This window comes from Epinephelus lanceolatus, chromosome 10, assembly GCF_041903045.1.
Source record: "Epinephelus lanceolatus isolate andai-2023 chromosome 10, ASM4190304v1, whole genome shotgun sequence".
Taxonomy (NCBI): domain Eukaryota; kingdom Metazoa; phylum Chordata; class Actinopteri; order Perciformes; family Serranidae; genus Epinephelus; species Epinephelus lanceolatus.
In genome coordinates, this window is record NC_135743.1 from 12,842,344 (window position 1) to 12,859,834 (window position 17,491).

General features: G+C 41.3%; 1 protein-coding gene across 2 annotated transcripts; it reads right to left on the reverse strand.

The window, feature by feature from the left end:
• Positions 1-175: 175 nt before the first annotated feature.
• Positions 176-14,025, reverse strand: tuft1a (tuftelin 1a). Of its 2 annotated transcripts, none has more exons than XM_033639649.2 (12): positions 13,783-14,025; positions 5,846-5,923; positions 4,743-4,844; positions 4,548-4,634; positions 4,260-4,310; positions 4,036-4,122; positions 2,854-2,964; positions 2,540-2,763; positions 2,321-2,426; positions 2,134-2,217; positions 1,745-1,839; positions 176-1,286 (listed from the first exon to the last, which is right to left on the reverse strand). In XM_033639649.2, the coding sequence occupies exons 1-12, from the start codon at positions 13,840-13,842 to the stop codon at positions 1,214-1,216; spliced, it is 1,158 nt and encodes a 385-aa protein (XP_033495540.1). In that variant the 5' UTR covers positions 13,843-14,025; the 3' UTR covers positions 176-1,213. The 2 variants fall into 2 exon arrangements, with proteins under 2 accessions (XP_033495540.1, XP_078027677.1); XM_078171551.1 differs by lacking the exon at positions 13,783-14,025 and adding an exon at positions 6,046-6,081.
• Between the last annotated feature and the right edge of the window lie 3,466 nt (positions 14,026-17,491).

The following is a 17,491-nucleotide window of genomic DNA, read 5'->3' on the forward strand; positions in this document are numbered from 1 at the left end:
TGAATAATTTTATTTTCTGTGATTCTTACTGTACAAGTTGCCTTCCAAATAAAACAGTGACATAGGGTTGAAATGTTTTATGTTGTGTATTATGTCCAGCAGAGGGCGCCCTCTACATAGTAATGTACTTGGTTGCGTCACTTGATATCAGTAGGAAGTCAAAGGAAGCACTATATTTATTTTCAGTACTTTATTCTGAGAACCACAAACACAGATAATAGATTAGAGTGTACTTCATAAAAAAACCTCCTCACACACAATCTGTCTGGAGGTTTCACTTAATATAAATAAATACAAAGGAGTTGTTAGATGGAAATTAAAACATCAAATCACATTCATCAATATTATTTACAAGACAAGGTGACTGTTTACACACTGGCGGGGAGCTGAAATGCTTTACAAGAGATCTGTAGAAATATGACACTTTTATGAAGCAGGAATGTTGTCAAATATCGTCCTCAACACTGACGCCATTTTGTCCTCTGCTTCCTCACAGTTTCATAAAGTGCCGTATTGTTCATTAAAAACTTTTAGCTCTTTTCATCACAGGGTGTTGACCTCATATAAGTTACAGTCGTTATTTTTACACGTTTAAAGCATCTTACATTCACTCGGCGGCGTGAATGGAGTCATGGATTAGTGACTATTGAGTACAGGGACACAGGATGTAGATCATCTGGTTACTGACTTCTACATGAAACTTTTAGCTTAGTTAGCTATGTTTGCTACATCACCGTACAGTATATGGACTTTATAGTGTCACTTTGGCAAAATGTCTACCGTCCTGCACTTTGCCCAACAGTATCTATTTTGATACAACGCCAAACTGTCACAAACTCAAAGGTTAAAAAAGTGATCAAAACAGGGCAGCGCAAAGAAACACTCGCTTTCAGTATTACAAGTAAAACTTCAAATGCATGTCAGCCAAGTCAGTACGCTTTCATTTATCTACATTAAAGCTGACATACACACTCGTTCATTTATGCACATGCACAGCAAGCCCCGACGCGTGCCGCCAAACACTGCACAGTGTCCTTCAGGAGTGTTTGTGGTCGTAGTGGAAGTGTTGCAGTACAGGAACTCCGACATCCTGACTGTTAGTGTGATCAGATGTGGTCGCAGAGCTGCAGTTTGGTTTCAGTCCGTGTTAAAAAGGTTTGGTGGTGCTGAGCCCTCCTCGACAATCGCTACGTCTTTCTTCTGCACGGGCGCTTCATGACTTGATCTCGATGACTTTGATGAAAGGGAGCGGTTTGGTAGATGAGGTGGTCGGCTTGATTGGTTTACTGAGGGGACAAGAGGAAGGGAAATTAGTTGGTTCAGTGTTGAAACACCATAAAAACAAATAATCAGGGATCTTATTTAGATGCATGACTGAAGGGTCCTGTAGGACAGTGATACTCAACTCGTGGCAACCAGACCAGGCATGAGACAGGCCTTTAGTTGTGTAAATGTGTAGCCACACCGAGCTAGTGAATGGGACTGGGCGTTTAATTGGGACTAGGCTTTTATTTGAAGTTTTAAGGTGCAAATAGAACTTGTTTAGCAAAAAAAGGGCCAAGGGAGGATCCTTCAGACCCCCCGACGAAGGTCTGAGCTAGGTCTGTTTATTAACTGGTCCCTGGCCTCCTGTCAATTTGCAAATGTGGCCCCATGCAAAGCAAGTTGAGTATCCCTGTTGTAGGACTTGCAAATCTATCTTAAAGTGAAAAATAATATGAAGAGGAAAGGCAAAATTAGTTACCTATACACGATCTGGGGGTTGCGCTCTGATGAGAGGTAAGAATTTGACCTTTGTCCTCCCAGGAAGTAGTCCATCTGGTCATGCATCTCTCGGTTCTGCAAACACAGGAAGTCAGAGGTCAGTGCACATAATAGCAAAAATGTTAAGATGGTCATCAAACAGACAGCAGTTGCATTTCCTCCTCTTTCATACTGCCATTAGAAGCGCTATGAGAAGGCGGAGGGACATGATTGTTTCACAGCTTATCTGTCTCGTGTATTACCGTCAGGATACAGTGACAGTTTCAGCAAAAGTTACCCAATACAGCTTTAACCCTGACTCTTCCTTCTAAATTCCCCTGAAAAGCCATAAAACAAGTTTTATCTGAGAAACCAATAAGCAGTCCTCACCTCAGCCTCCAAGAAAGCCACTTTCTCCTCCAGCTCTTTGATCACGCGGTCCCTCTCTTGGATCACCATGCGGGAGTTCTGGAGCTAAAGACAAGAAAACACACACAAACAGTCAGTAAATCCTGCACAAATATGAACTCGGAGACAGCGTGTTTGCTTTCGAGAGTCTCACACATGTGCGCCTCACCTGTTCAATCATGTGTCTGACTTTCCTCTGCTGGCTTTTCAGCATGTCATCCAGATGGTGGATCTTTTCCTTGAGAATAGCCACCTCCTTCTCCAACTGTTCAGCCCTAAAAATACACACAGAGAGTTAACAACACGCCGCTTGAGATTTGACTGTCACTGACTGATAAAGAATCATTCATTGTGTTCATTGTTATCATGTATGTTTGTGTTAGCTGACCTCTGCTCCCCTGCCTGGCCGTCTTCTCTGAGCTTGCGCAGCTCGCGGAGTTCATCCTCGCGGCTGCGGATCGCGTCCCTCAGGGTGGCACTCTCCTGCTCCATCCCTCCCAGCAGCCTCTGGAGCTCGTCTATGCGCCTGTCTTTCTTCTCGCTGGCTTCTTCTGTGATCCTCAGCTTCTCCTCCTCATCGCTCAGACGCTCCTTCAGCTTGCTGCTTTCAACCTAGAAGAGACAGTGACGGTTTATTTCTGTTGTTTAAAATGTGGCTTCAGCATAAATAACATAAATTTAGGCTCTGTATGTGTGTGTTACCTGCAGCCTCTCTTTTTCCTCCTGGTGTTTCTTTTCTGCTTCCTGTAGCTGTGCATATAAGCGCTTGCTGACCTCCCTCAGCTTGGCTCTCTCCGCTTCTTCTTCTGCTTCCTAAAAGAGTAAAGAATGAAGGGTTAGATTAGCAGATAGATACTGTAATGTCCCAGAGAGGCCGAGTCCAGAGCTTAATACAGTTGAGAATTTGTGCTTGAACTCATTCACCCATAATAATAGGCATAAATTTCCCCCCTTAATACTTGTGCATTTGTCTCCTTTGATGAAAACATGAGCGAAACAGAGGACTTTTACTTTGACATAATTTAAGACATAAGTCAGAGGGGGTGAGTGCTTATGCAAAAAAACTATTTTGTATTTTAGATTTGTAATTAATTTAGATCATCTTAAAGACATCTGTTTTCACTTGGACATTAAAGGGACTCTTTAATTTTAGAATTAATTGTATCATGCGCAGGACTGGCTTACACACAACACTTTTAAGCTGGACAGAGAAGCAGATAGATGCTTTCATGATGACCTAATGTAAAATCTTGTTTTCATTTCATTCGAGCTTTGGGTTTGGCTGTCATAAAGAAAAAAGGCGTGTCTGCGTGCGTCACTAGAGCGGTTGGATCACGACCAGCTCCCTCATGATTTCTGCAACACTTGTGCGAGTAAGCCGTGGCGTGACTCACAGATAAATGCTATAATTGGTGCCAAAGCCATTCAACCAAACACAGCCGCGTCACCTCTGTTTGTATTTGTACTAAACAATACTGGCATGCAGACTGTATGGTTGCTACAAGTGCGTGGCTCAAAGACAGCAGCAAAACTATTAAAGGAGAAGTATCTGTGGAATGCTGGGAACAATGAGAAGGGCCTGAACACAATAACACATGGAGGGAGAGGAACAGTGTGTTCTCGCGCACGTTTTCATACACCCCGGGGTGCTATAAGCGTATTTACTCTGTCGCTGTCTTTCTTTTTTTCACTATATCACATCTCTGTTTAACCTTATATCTCGTTCCACCTCTTCTGTGTGCCTCTGGGAGGTTATCGCTTTACACGCACCACACGAAACACACTGGCACACATTGTCCAAAGGAAAACACATTGGACATTGGACTGCGGCTAAGATACACACACAACATTTGATATGCTCACACACACGCAGTATATGCTCACCTGTCCGTCAGCTTTAGCTCCTCCGCCGGGGGCAGGTGAGGTGCTCTTTCGGAAGGGAAGACCAACTTTCCACCCGTTTGTGTGCGTCTGGAGAGAAAAGGAGGAAGTCAGCAAGGAAAGAGTGAAAAATTGAGATGCGAGAGGAGGAGGAAATGCTGTTAAGCATGCAGGATGTAAGGTCAACAATGGCGAGGGCACAACAAAGCAGCTCAAAATAGACCTACCTTGTTTTTGGCTGCCATCTGCTCCCTCAGCGTCTTCAGGCAATACCTCACCTGTGTGATACACAGATATATTGTGAGTTGCTGAGATAATATCTTATATTTGTCAGCGTTTTAACATCTGCATGTTTGCGGCTGATAAACACAAGATCGTATCATTAGCAGAGAAAAAACAAGTCTGGAAGCCAGGAGGAATTTGCATGATGCCAACATGCAAATTGTTATGTAACCCAGGAGACAGGGTTGAGCGGCTGCAGTGTTCAATACAGTAGATACCGTGCAGAGACTGACCTCCTGTATCTGTGACACTTCATCTGACAGCATCTTCAGGCTCTGCTGGTGTTTCTGCTGCTCTTGTCTGCGGGCCTCTAAATAAACCTGCAACAGGGAGGAGAGACGCACACGGATGTCAAACACCAGCGTGACCGCGAGACAAACACGCAGCATTTATTTCTTCCAAAACAACAGCCAGTGTGCCACACCCACCTTTATAACCTCCACCTGCTCCTCTGTAGATTTGACTGGTTCGGGATTCAGAGATGTCCTGTCACTGGGTGGCTGCACCAGCGCAAACGCACGTCCGATTGGCTGCAGATGAGAGAGCAGAGGAGTTACTTAACGATGTAGCATGCACAGTGTTGCATGTTGCGTGAGGATGGGTGGATGGGTGTGATACATTTCCACACATATGCAAACATGAGTGAGGTCACGGTGCTTTGCTAACCCCAGGAGAGGAGTTGAAACATGTTTCTCGTCAGAATATTGCAAAACAATTGGAAGGACAGCCTGGAGTACTTCCGTTTAATAATCATTATGAAACATCTGTGGAATGATGCAATTCAACTGTGAACACATCAAGAAGAATATATGTCTTAACCCCAGAGCGAATTGTTCCTCCTGTGTATGTGCGAGTGACTGTGAGTCTCTATAATCAGTAGGTAGAAACATTTTTCCGTAATCACTATGGAGACTAACCCATAAACATCTGGTGCTTCTCTGGAAGTAGTATTCAGACTTGGTCAAAACCATAAGCAGAGAGTCTCAGAAGAAGGTGGTTATGTAACTCGGCCGCTCTGGTGGTCCAGTTTTTTTAATCTAACTTTGGCACCAGTTTTTTGGGAGAACAATGGTTGTCTATTGAGTGGCCTCGTGTGGGAACCGCGCTAATGAAAAGCTGAAGGCAGCTGTGGCATGTTTACAAGCAGTCGGTGTCTCTGTACAGTTTGTGTGTAGGAATGCATGTATGAATGTACGGCAGCTCTGAGCTAATTCCTGGATCATTGAGAAGATTTACAGCCTGAACTTTCAGATCCAAATATGGTCCGAATGATCGCACCTTCACCTTTGTTTGTTTTTTTTCTCATCCAAAGAAATCGCAGACTATTCCCCCTCATGGTTTACAGTACAAATCCGACCCAGTGCATCCTTTAAAAATTAAATGCATCAGTTTGATATCTTAAACCCTCAAGTATCAAATTTTCCATGCTGTATTCCTCGATCTCCCACAGTTAGGGTCCCGGGACTTCGTCTGTTCTTAGCACTGATGTTACAGTCCACATTACAACCTATCAGGTGCAGGAAGTTCTTACCTTGTCCCTGTGCTGCTCCGAGCTCCGAGCTGCCTGGCGCTGGTCTTGCAGTGTGAGCCTCAGCCTCCTGCACCCGTCCTGAAAACCAAGACAGGAGACGATGAAGTGAATCCACAAAGAGACCGTTATGTGATGGATAAAATGATTGAGGACTATTTTGAAGAGGAGGGGGGGGGGAGGAGAAAGTGAGTCATACTCACTGAAAGTACCAGAGAAGGAGGGAGAGAGTAACCAGTAAGACAGAGAGAGGGGGCTACGAGCGTCAGACAGAAAGCAAAAGTTTTTCACAGCTGCACAGAGACAGATTGTTTGAATTAAATTGCGTGCTGTGGACGTCAGAGGGACTTTAGGCGGAAACTCTCCAGGCGCTCGCAGCCAATTGGAAGCGCTGGCTGGATTTCTGGGAAAGTGGGCAGAAAATGTCATGTCAAGCAAGACAGAACATTTCCATGGCAACAAAATCCTCACAGTAGCCATAAACTGTCTGGCACGCTAACAGTATCAGAGGGGAGAGCAAGGCAGAGACGAAACAATGCACAGAACGCCTCGCAGACCTTCCTGGTTATTTCTTTCACTCACAGAAGAGAAGTTGCTTTAACAGGAAAAGTTTCGGCCGGGATGTCGGAGGGTGTGTGTGTCCTTCCAGCACAGGGAACCCCCTTAAAAGTGATACCCAGCTAGTGTGTGTGTGTGCAAGTGCAACTATGCGGATATGAGGGAGGAGGTCGCAGACATTATATAACTCATTCCAGCCCAACACAACTTGTTCTGTTTATATTCCCTTATGCATTCACTGTGTCCTCCTGCTGTCTAAATTCATTGTCAACTCTGAGACACGGAACAGGCAGAGAAGAAATGGCTGCAATCTTCCCCTGGGGTTAAACGCTATAAACAAAAACAAACGCACACATGCAAGCAATTACACAGAAGGGCGCGCGCACACACATCAGATTTATTGGCGATATATTATACCAGCCAAATTGGGTGATAAATAATTAAGATAATAGTGTCATGTGTTTGTGTAATATCATCTGTCCCTATTTAACCCTTTCCTACTGCAATACTTTTCTTTGTTTTCTTTTGATACGTGCAGCACAAAAGGCCCTGCTACTTGCATTTCCTGTTTTGACTGCCACAGACGCTGACAAATCAAGTCTTTACTGAGCTTTAAATAACATGGCTGGACTTTGTCAGCGGATGGAGTTTGCCCAGCTGTTGAGTTTTTTAAGCTTAAATAAAACGCTCCACTTTAAAGGCAACATGGACAAAAAGTACTTAAAGATACACTAGGCATGTCGTCACTTATGACCCACTAGAAGTTTATGGTGGTGTATTTTTCTGCACAGACTCTGCCCTCTGCCTGTATTTTCTGATTTTCTCCTTATTTCAAGTGTTTGGGATGTTTATGGACGTGTTGCCCTCAAAGCGCTTAGGTGAGGGCGGGACTTCATAAAAGGCAGCGACTATAGGTGCCAGACTGTAGCCAGCAGGCATCCAAGAGACAGCGCAGAAAAAAGCAAATATAGCGAGGCAAAATGCCAAACGAGAGTGAATCTGGGGTCAGCTTTTAACTTCAGTTTCAGTGGTGAGCGTTTTTACAAACAGTAACCCACAAATGTGCTTCGTGTGCCTTTAAAGTGCTGCGAGAAAAATGGAAATTTGAACATCTATAATCATGTGTCATGGTTAGCAATAACGCCTCACAGCTTCCTGGTTCGGACCCTGGATGCATGTGCATGTTCTCCCCATCTCAGCATGGGTTTTCTCCGGGTACTCCAGCTTCCTCCCACATATCCCAATATATTCTGTTTTTTCACCATTTTCTTTAAACCAAACAAATAATCAGTTGATCTAGAAAGAAATCATTCGTTGCAGCCAAATTGATGACATCACGTTGGTCTTTAAGAAACAATGATAGACTGTTTTTTCTTTATCTTTCTTTTTCTGACATTTCACGGACCAAACAATAAATCAGTCATGAAAACAGTCATTAGTCACGGCCCTATCCTAAACTCAACCTTTTCTCCAGTTTACTGAAAGAGTGGCAAAGTGACTCCCTCTGTATAGACACTACGTCTGATATGCATAATGCCCAGGCCTTGATGTAAGCCAGACAGGGGAAATGAACTGGACTGTGTTGTGTAATGTTGTGATAAAGAGCGGTGAGAGGTTGTAAAACAAAGGCCCGTGTGTTTCGCAGACTACAGAAGGCCTTTCTGACTTGCTGGTTATCTACACAGGAAGTACAGTGGTGGAAGAGAGAGCAGAGAGGGACAGATGGGAAAATCCTCAACAAGAACAATTAAAAAATGGCAGAGGAAGTGGCCTAATAGTTGGGCTGGGGGTGGGGGGTCCTACTACGACAAACAAAACTCAGGGAAACGAAAGCCAGAAATTCCCCTCTTGTTCAACATGATTTCCTCTCAGATTACAGACACCTGAAAGCACAGCGATTACGAGAGGGAAAAGAGAGGAGGGGAGAGAGAAGGGAGAACAGTGAGAGGGTTGTTAGGAAGGAATCCATCATTATACAACTTCTCTGGCTCTTCACAGACAACCAAACAAAGACTCTGCTAATCCTCGCTCTGCCATGGACTGTTTACACGCTACCCTCTGCCTATTTTTCTCTTTTATATCCACACACACAAAAATGTCGCCCGTACCACCTTCAAAGACAACCTGTAATACTAGACTTCCCGGGAACACACGGACAAAGGGACCAGTTGGAAGTGCTCGCAAACTGTGACGTTTGCAGGCACACACACACATGCAGGAAAATACACACAGAGATACACACAATAACTCAAAGTACACGCTACCTTTATAACAGGGCAGAAACCTGAAACTAAGCGCACACACACACACACACACACAAACACAGTGTCCACCGACAATGAGCACAAAAGATCACGGGGTACAGCCAGGCCGAAAGGCTTAAAGGGTATGAAGACGCTTTTGTTTTGGACTTTGGCATGAGGAGGCCTGTGAATCATGCGGGTTAAATTAGCGGAGAAGTGACTGGAAATGTTGCTGACAAACAGACAGACCTGCTGAGTTTTGGGCAAAGAAACTAAATCTCCTTTAGAGCTCTGTGCCACTTTGTAAAAGTACGTGATGTTCAGATTTCTGAGGCCAGTAAACAGTAGAACATATTGTGCCTCCAGGTGTTCTACCTGCATTCCACATAAAAATTCCACTAGTGTGCGTACTTCATCCTACATTAAATCAATCTGTCCTTCTAATGCACTGCTTTCCCACACCTGCTGCACAGATGCACCTTCTGCATTATAAACCCGGGCCTGTGAAGCAACAGGTGGGAGCCGACTGAGTTTAGCGCTACAGCTGCAGGTATTGAATGTTTCGAAACCAGTGCCCATACGATACCTGAGTTCCATTACCTTACTTAAACAAGGATTTGGATATACAAATATATCCTTCCACAACAGCTTTTTTTTAGCTGAACTGAAACTTGGATGAAAGGAAACTTCAAAGTTATGACTAGGATCAAGAATATTTGATCAAAGAATAAGCAAACAAAACTGAGAGTTTAAGCATTCAATGCCAACTTTTGTTACATAACAGTTACTGATACTCGATTGTGCAGACACATTTTGGCCACTGAACTATTTTGATAATCTATTACTTATTTTAGTCATTTTTCAAGCAACAATGCCAAACTTTTGCAAGTTCCAGCCTCGTAGAGCCCTCGCATACCAAGCCCATGGTCGAACATCGGTCAATGTCGGGCCATCGGTGGCAATCTGTCACCCAAGTTTTAGGCGCTAGTTGTCAGCTTTTTGTTGTCCAATTTAGTATGTTGAATCTGTGTCAGAGACGGTGGAACCTGTCGGTGAATGAAATCATTCTGATTGGCCGTTCAGCTCAGTGCATGAGAAGAGAAACAGAAGTCAGGAAAGTAAACGGCTAAAGTCAAGAGGGCATGAGATCGAAACAAACTTTTTTTTTTGCCATCGAGCTCTTGAGCAGAAATGGTTTGTAATTGTTTGTGTTACTGTTCGCAAACGCATGGTAAATATAATTTCTTCTTTCAACATCACTTTGTGTTGTACATACGCTAACTGGCGTCTTGAATTCGTCCCATTGGTCTTCCGGTTTCCCTTTTTGAATGGTGCCGAACGTATGTGCTAGTTTGCTGTTGGCTTTAGTCTTTGCGGTGTATTCAAGTGCAACTTTTTAGCTAGACACAGGCAACTTGAGGTGACACAACAGCCTGCCTTCGTCGCCACTACTTCTTTGATTTTGTTTGGTGTGTTTGGGCCTTTAAATGTGAGGATTTCCTGCTTTTCTATGTTATATATCAGTAGGTCTCAACCTTTTTTTGTGTCAAGGACCCCTAAAGTGATACACACAGGGTTACAGACTCTCATTTGATAGGATTTGCTAAGGGATCTCCTATGAAAAAGATTTTTGTGGTTAGATATGATAACACTAGAATTCTAGGGGCGCTGGTGGCTTAGTGGTAGAGCAGGCACCCCATATACAAGGCTATTGCCGCAGCGGCCCGGGTTTGACTCCAGCCTGTGGCCCTTTGCTGCATGTCACTCCCTCTCTGTCCTCCCCCTTCACGCTTGTCTGTCCTATACATTAAAGCCTAAAAAGCCCCAAAAAATATCTTAAAAAAACCCAAAAAAAACCCAAAACACTAGAATTCTATAGTTCTATTCTTCTATTCTATAGTTTTCAACTACAGGAGATACAGGATACAGGAGATAACCGTAAAGGAAGTGAAACCTATGACCAGGATAGTCACTCTTATCTCACATTTAGTTTTCTCTCACTGCTGTAGTGAATTAAATAGTTAAAATAAACTATTCCTGATTTTTCTGGAGACTCCTGAAACTCCGTCAAGGACCCCTGGGGGTCCCTGGAGCCCTCTATCATACTTAATGAAGTACTGTTGGAGTGTGGACTGTTGATAAAACAAAACAAGCAAGACTAAATGATGTATCAGTTATTCAATAAAACAATTAGCAGATTAATAAATAATAGAGATACATGTTAGTTGCAGCCCTAGTTTTAAGAACATCCTGTCTTGGGATTAGATCCTTCAATATGGAGCTGTAGCTCTCAGGGTAGAGAAAGGTGTTGTTGCCTGTCTGCCTGTCAGGCGTGGCCTTTCAGTCAGTCGGCAGTCATTACAACTTAAAGGGTTAAGTTAAAGGTTAAGCAAACTTAAAAGGGTAGGATCAAGCTGAGGCGTGAAGAGAAGCTGTTTACGTGTGTTTAACCATCGTGTGAGAACTTGAATGCTGACAGTAAACCGCTAGTCCAGGATCTGAGTCATGAAGTGCGAGCTGCCATCAAGACAGACTCACACTATAATTGCTACAATCATCTTTCACTCAATAATGATCCCTTTGGGCTTTTTTTCCTGCTCTGTGTGGTTCGTGAACCAGGTGCGATCTGGCATATTCAAGCCTTTCCTCTACATTGATGCCTCCATATGTCATGTTTGGCTCATTCCCAGCCAGGAACGTCACACATACTCCTGAGTGAGATGATGTCTGAGGATGAGGGAGGACAGAAGGAATGTGTTAAGTCACATGACATGGGGAAACTAAATGTCTGGAGGGATAGTTGGGGCATTATTTGAAAAGTGCCCTCACAGCAAAAAATAAATCTCTGGGTTTTTAAGGGAGGAGAAATTGTGCCATGAGTTTCAAATGAATTTCAAATAAAAGCTGGAGTTTTGGTCATTATTATGAACATTTTGTTTCAAATCCAGGCCCGGCTGTTGCTCCTGTTTTACTTCAGATCACCTCAGTTCCAGGAAACTTATCACCAAAGCACCCAGTGAAGACCTTTCTCTGCTACATCAGGCACATTCCTCCTCCTCATGTATCCTTATACACCTGATAAACAGTAATTTTCTGTAAATAAGTCATTATGAAATGTTGCATATTGAGGTGAAATACCTCTGCTGCTTTATTTAGTCTGACCTGAACAACCATATCAGGTATGTAAATAACTGGTGGGTGACTATTTGACTTTGATAAGGATGGATTTGCCTTCTGTATGACGCTGATGTAAATGTGCTATCAGTGGCACGTTAAAATGTTATGTATGACAGATAAAACAGACGCTGAACAAATGTGGAGTTTCGCATATTGCTTAACGAGACATTCCTCAACACAAATAATCAGTTTATTAGGTGTGTGAGTGGAGCTGCCCTTTGTACACTTTGACCTTCTTTGTACAGTTACATAACGGTAAGTGACATTTAAAGAGGAACGCCGCCTCAATAAGAACTCCAATATGTTATTGTATATGTTATATATGTGCCAAAGCAAAAAACCAGAGAAGTAACTCTCAAACTCGTGTTGTAGTATTCTCAAATCTGAAACAGAAAATGTACTCATATACTCAGAACACTCACCTGGGTGTTCTCAGTGTCAGCAGCTCCAGTCTTAACACCCTATGACTAGGGCTGCAACAGTGTGAGATTTTCACGGTACGATAATCATCTGAGAAAATATCCCGCTTTTAAAGTACACAGTATTTGTCCTAGGTACATAATTGTTATTAATATCAGTTACAATGACCCTTAAATGAGTAAAAACAGGTGTTTTTTGGTTGAATGAATGCTTTAATGCTATAATTGAAATTTGAAACCATTTTTTTTTAAATAAATATGTAATAAAAGTCTCACTGCATCTGTCTGCATTTTTCCCCTCCAACACTGTAGATAAGCCAATGTACACTGTATGATGACTGTCACTATTCATACCACAGTACACCTTAAAACTACTATACTCCTAACCTTAGCTATAACATCACAAATTTGAGTTTTAGCACTCTAGTTTTTGGATTTGAGTTAAGTTATTCATGTTTACTAAAATGTCTGGACTGTCTTAGACCCATATGAAAAATGTATGACTTTTAAAAATGGGCGTAGCTCCCCTTGAAGTCATCACAATTGACACCAATGTAAAATCTAGCTGTCAATTCCTGCTCTAATCAGGCTTGGTTACATTTAATTTAACATCATTATAGCTGAGACTGTTCACTGTAATTGCCTCTTTAGAGAACACCATCTGATATGAGCTCAGTGATCCGTCGCAGCAGGAGGCTGCTGATAAGGTGAAAGTGTCATGTTGCCCCGCAACCTCATAAACCACAGTGGAGGTTAACAGTTTTCCTCTCTCAGGTAAATGATTAAACCTCTGCTGCCACCAGAGAATGAAGCCCATTGAGTGTTAAGTGACGCAGGCAGCTGCAGTGCTGATCACTCATCTACTGCACAAGCATCCACCAAACAAACTGAGCTTTACATCAAGCAAGTGTGATGTTTAATCCTGTTTAAGAAAACTTTACAAGCGCAGGTGGTGGACATATTGTACACGCAAAGCATTTAGAGGTTTGTCTCCTTAGCTGGCTTCACTGTCTGTCACAAGTGCAACTGTAAGCCCTTAAATGATGCAGGCAGAAGGCACCTGTGACAGGCACAGATGTTATTTGGACTAATTCTGAGCTGCTGCCTTTATGTGTGTGTGTGTGTGTATGTGTGGACTCAGGAGGGAAGGGGCTAATACTTTAATTACAATAAGGCCACAGACTTAAAAGTAAAAACACCACTTAGAGGAGATGAAGCCTTAAGATGTGTGACAGAGCCATGACACAATCACACAATGACTCCAATACAGTCCACAGAAGTGATCATGTAAAGCAAGAAAAAAAGATAAGAAGAGAGGAAACGGAAAATAGTTTAACTTAAAAAGGACCAATAGATTAAAAAAAGTGGGAAAAATAACAATTTAAGTCTTTAAATTTGGGTTTCTTGATTGAAAATTGAATTATTTTAACATAATGCACTCACACCGGAAGTAAACAGACATACATGAAGACCTACTTTATCATTAACTTCACCATTAAATAGACAAAAGCAACACATATATGAATAATATCGAGTAACTCACCCCATATTCTTGACTCCTGATGTCCTCAAACGTGCACAGACTCCTCGACACTCCGTTCATCTTGGATAGAAATAAATACTCCTCACACAAACAGATAAATAAATAAATAAATAAACTATTTGAAGCTCCCTCCGCTATACAGAAGCAGTTCCCGGTGTGTGTCCGTCCGCGGTAGCTGTTGCTGTTATCAGTCTCCTGCCCGGTGTGCAGACCGGTGTGTGTTCATGTGTGTGTTCCCTCCCCTCTCAGCACATTGTAATAACTTTTCTCATCACGTCACTGTGGGAGTGGAAGGCTAAAAGCAACCCGCCCACAAAGCGACCGAAACAGCCAAATAGGGAACCGGGGAAACAGGAGTGTGTGAGAGGGGAGGGCGGATGGAGATACCTGCTGCTTCTGGATCAATAGCCTACATGATGATGATGACATGATGACGGTGATATTCACCTGGGTGAGATGTTCAGGGAGTCTGAAACCTTACAGGTGACCATAGTTGGGCTGAGGACGGTCAGCTCCACCGCTCGGTTTACCAATGAATTATTAATACATAAGGTTTAACCCGTGAATTAACCTGTTTAAGTGTCTCCTGTTAGCTTACAAAGCAATGGGAAAAAACATATTACACTTAGTGACTTAAGGTATTTATTAAAGGTGTTTTATATAGAGACAATCTGTTTCTGATTTGCTTAATTTCTTAATAGAATTTATATGATTTTAAATATAGCCTAATGATAGGCTAATAATAATTTCCCTTTTTTGGACAAATCACAAACATTGTACTTTATTACTGCCCACTATTTCGTAAAGAATACCTAATAATAATAGTTATAGTAATACTACTACTTCAACTAATAATAATAATTGTTATTATTATTATCATCATTATTTTTTGTTATAGTTTCCCTTTTTTTAATAAATCACAAAAATTGTACTTTATATTATTGCCCACCATTCCCTAAAGAATATTTGATAATAATAATAATCATAATAATAATGAGGAGAAGAAGAAGAAGTAGAATTATAATAATAATAATTATTGATATTATTATTATATTATTATTATTATCATTATTTTTTTTTATAATTTCCCTTTTTTTTAACAAATCACAAATATTGTACTTTATATTACTGCCCACCATTCCCTAAAGAATACTTTGTAATAATAATAATAATAATAATAATAATAATGATAATAATGAGAAGAAGAAGACGGAGAAGAAGTTAAGTAGTAAGTATCATTATTTTTATTTTTTATAGGTTTCATTTTTTGGACAAATCACAAATATTATACTTAATATTACTGCCCACCACTTTCTAAAGAATACTTAATTAATTAATACTTATAATAATAATAATAATAATAATTATAATGAGGAGAAGAAGAAGAATGACTTAATTTGTGGAGCACATTTCGAGCTGAAAGCACAAAGTGCTTTTCAAGGTGCAGAAAATACAAAACGACAGTGATACTAATAAAACATACACATGCACTACACCAAGATATACACTTAAACACATATATACCTGTAAGCATGCAGACATAAATACATGGCTGCAAATACATACATACCAACCCATATACATAAAAAGTCTGTCAACTGTCAGAAAGAGCCATTTTGCAAGACTCAGCTGATCTGATGCTCAGTGGGAGCAACAACTGAAAAGGCTCCATCACCCTTTGTCTTTAACCTGGACTCTGGAACAGTTAGAAGACCCACTAGCAGACCTGAGGGGCCTGTTTGGATGGTACGGTGTGAGAAGCTCAGTTATATACTCTGGTGCCAGATCATCGATCATCTTCTAAAAGAGACTTGCATGACTTTTATTCATTTCCAAGCAGGGACTGTTCCCCCCCAAAATCAAAAAGCCATATTTTTCCTCTTACCTGTAGTGCTGTTTATCAGTCTAGACTGTTTTGGTGTGAGTTGCAGAGTGTTGGAGATATCAGCTGTAGAGATATCTGCCTTCTCTTGAATGTAATGGAGCTAGATGGCACTAGGCTTGTGGTGCTCAAAGGGCCAAAAAATACATTAGCAAAACTCAACAGCAATGGCTCTTTCAAGAAAAATATACATTATCAATTTTAAGGTGAACTGTTGCTTTAAAATGTATTTACACTGACTTGGACTTTGCTTAAGATATGTCATCTACCACAGTGGGTATCATGCTTTTGTGTTAATATGTTGCCTTATGGTGGTGTGGTTGGTGCAGCACAGACTTTTCAGATCAGTCTTCTACTTGTGACTACACAACCACAAAAAGGACAATGCAGTTTAACACAGCATAAATGCAGATGTGCTCACTGTGGCCTATAAAGATAAGTCCACCTGTACAGCATATGACATCATCTGGCTTTAGGTTTTTACAGCATAGGAAAATGAATGGAAACAAGCTATAAGGGAAATGTAGGAAACAGGTTAAGCATGCTAAATGAATCAGTGATGAGGGTGTTTTATTTACTTATTTCAAGTATTTACACAGCATTAATCTTACACATGATAAACAACATATTTCCAGAGTTGACCAAGGTCACACAAAAGCAACACGCTGACAAAGCACAAGCAGCAGAACAAGAGTTTCCCTGCTGGTGTTTAGCTGATTCCAGCAGCAGCTGATCCAAACCGGCACAGACCTCAAATTGGATAAAGACTTTAATGGCATTAATGGTTGTTGAGGAGCAAACAACAGCTCGCGGTGGCATACAAGGGATGACACTAAGTGAATTTGAAACAGGAGCAAGAACCAACTCTCATGAGCACACACACAAAGAATGTACATGCTCTCCCATGTTCATCACACACTGATGAACATTTCCTCAAAAGGCAAAGTGGGTACTTAATAAGTAAATGTTTCAAGGCATCTCTTACCTGGAATAGATCACAAACAAAGAATGTGGTTAACTTATCAGAGTGGGCGTTATTTTTTAATGGTTGACTTATCATTTGGAATGAGGTGATCCCACATACACACACACACCCACACACCCACACACACACAAATCTTACTCCAGTATGTCATCATGTGTCCCAGGTACTAAGCCATGATTTAAGTCATAAATATGTGTTTACATCACACAGTGGGCTGCGTTCAGACACACTGATCCACAGATCAGACGGTTATGACAGGCCTGCGTGTTTATATACATCCACGTCTGAGAGGACAACGTGAGTCAGAATCCTGCGTTCACACTCTGTTCTCATGTGACATTAAATGTACAGTGACACAGATTTTTAGTTACAATATCTTTAAAATGAGTCGCACTTAATGTAAATGAACCTGTAGCACTCTGTTGAATTGAGTTCCCAGGTGTGCTGCAGTTTTCAGAGCCAGCAGAATGAGAAGTGTGTCCAGTTTAAAATGCGTAGGACATACTTGTTTTTCATGAGTTTGAATTCAGGTCAGCTGTTCCTTTTACCGTATTTTACCAAATTTTGTCATCATTTAAATAATGTAATGTTTATATCATATGTAAAATGTTTTATTTCTAGAGTGTGATACATTGTTTTTGTCCATAAAAAGTGATTAAATGTCTTTAATTTCACTTTAATGGAGAGAATACTTACGTAGATTGTCCAATGTTCACTTTAACTATAAATATATATATAATATATCCTAATTTAAATCTGCTGTCTGTTGAAAAAGCAAGTTTTTTATTGTTAATGCCCAAAAGGAACAAATAAATACTGAGTGAAATATCCCCTTAAATAAA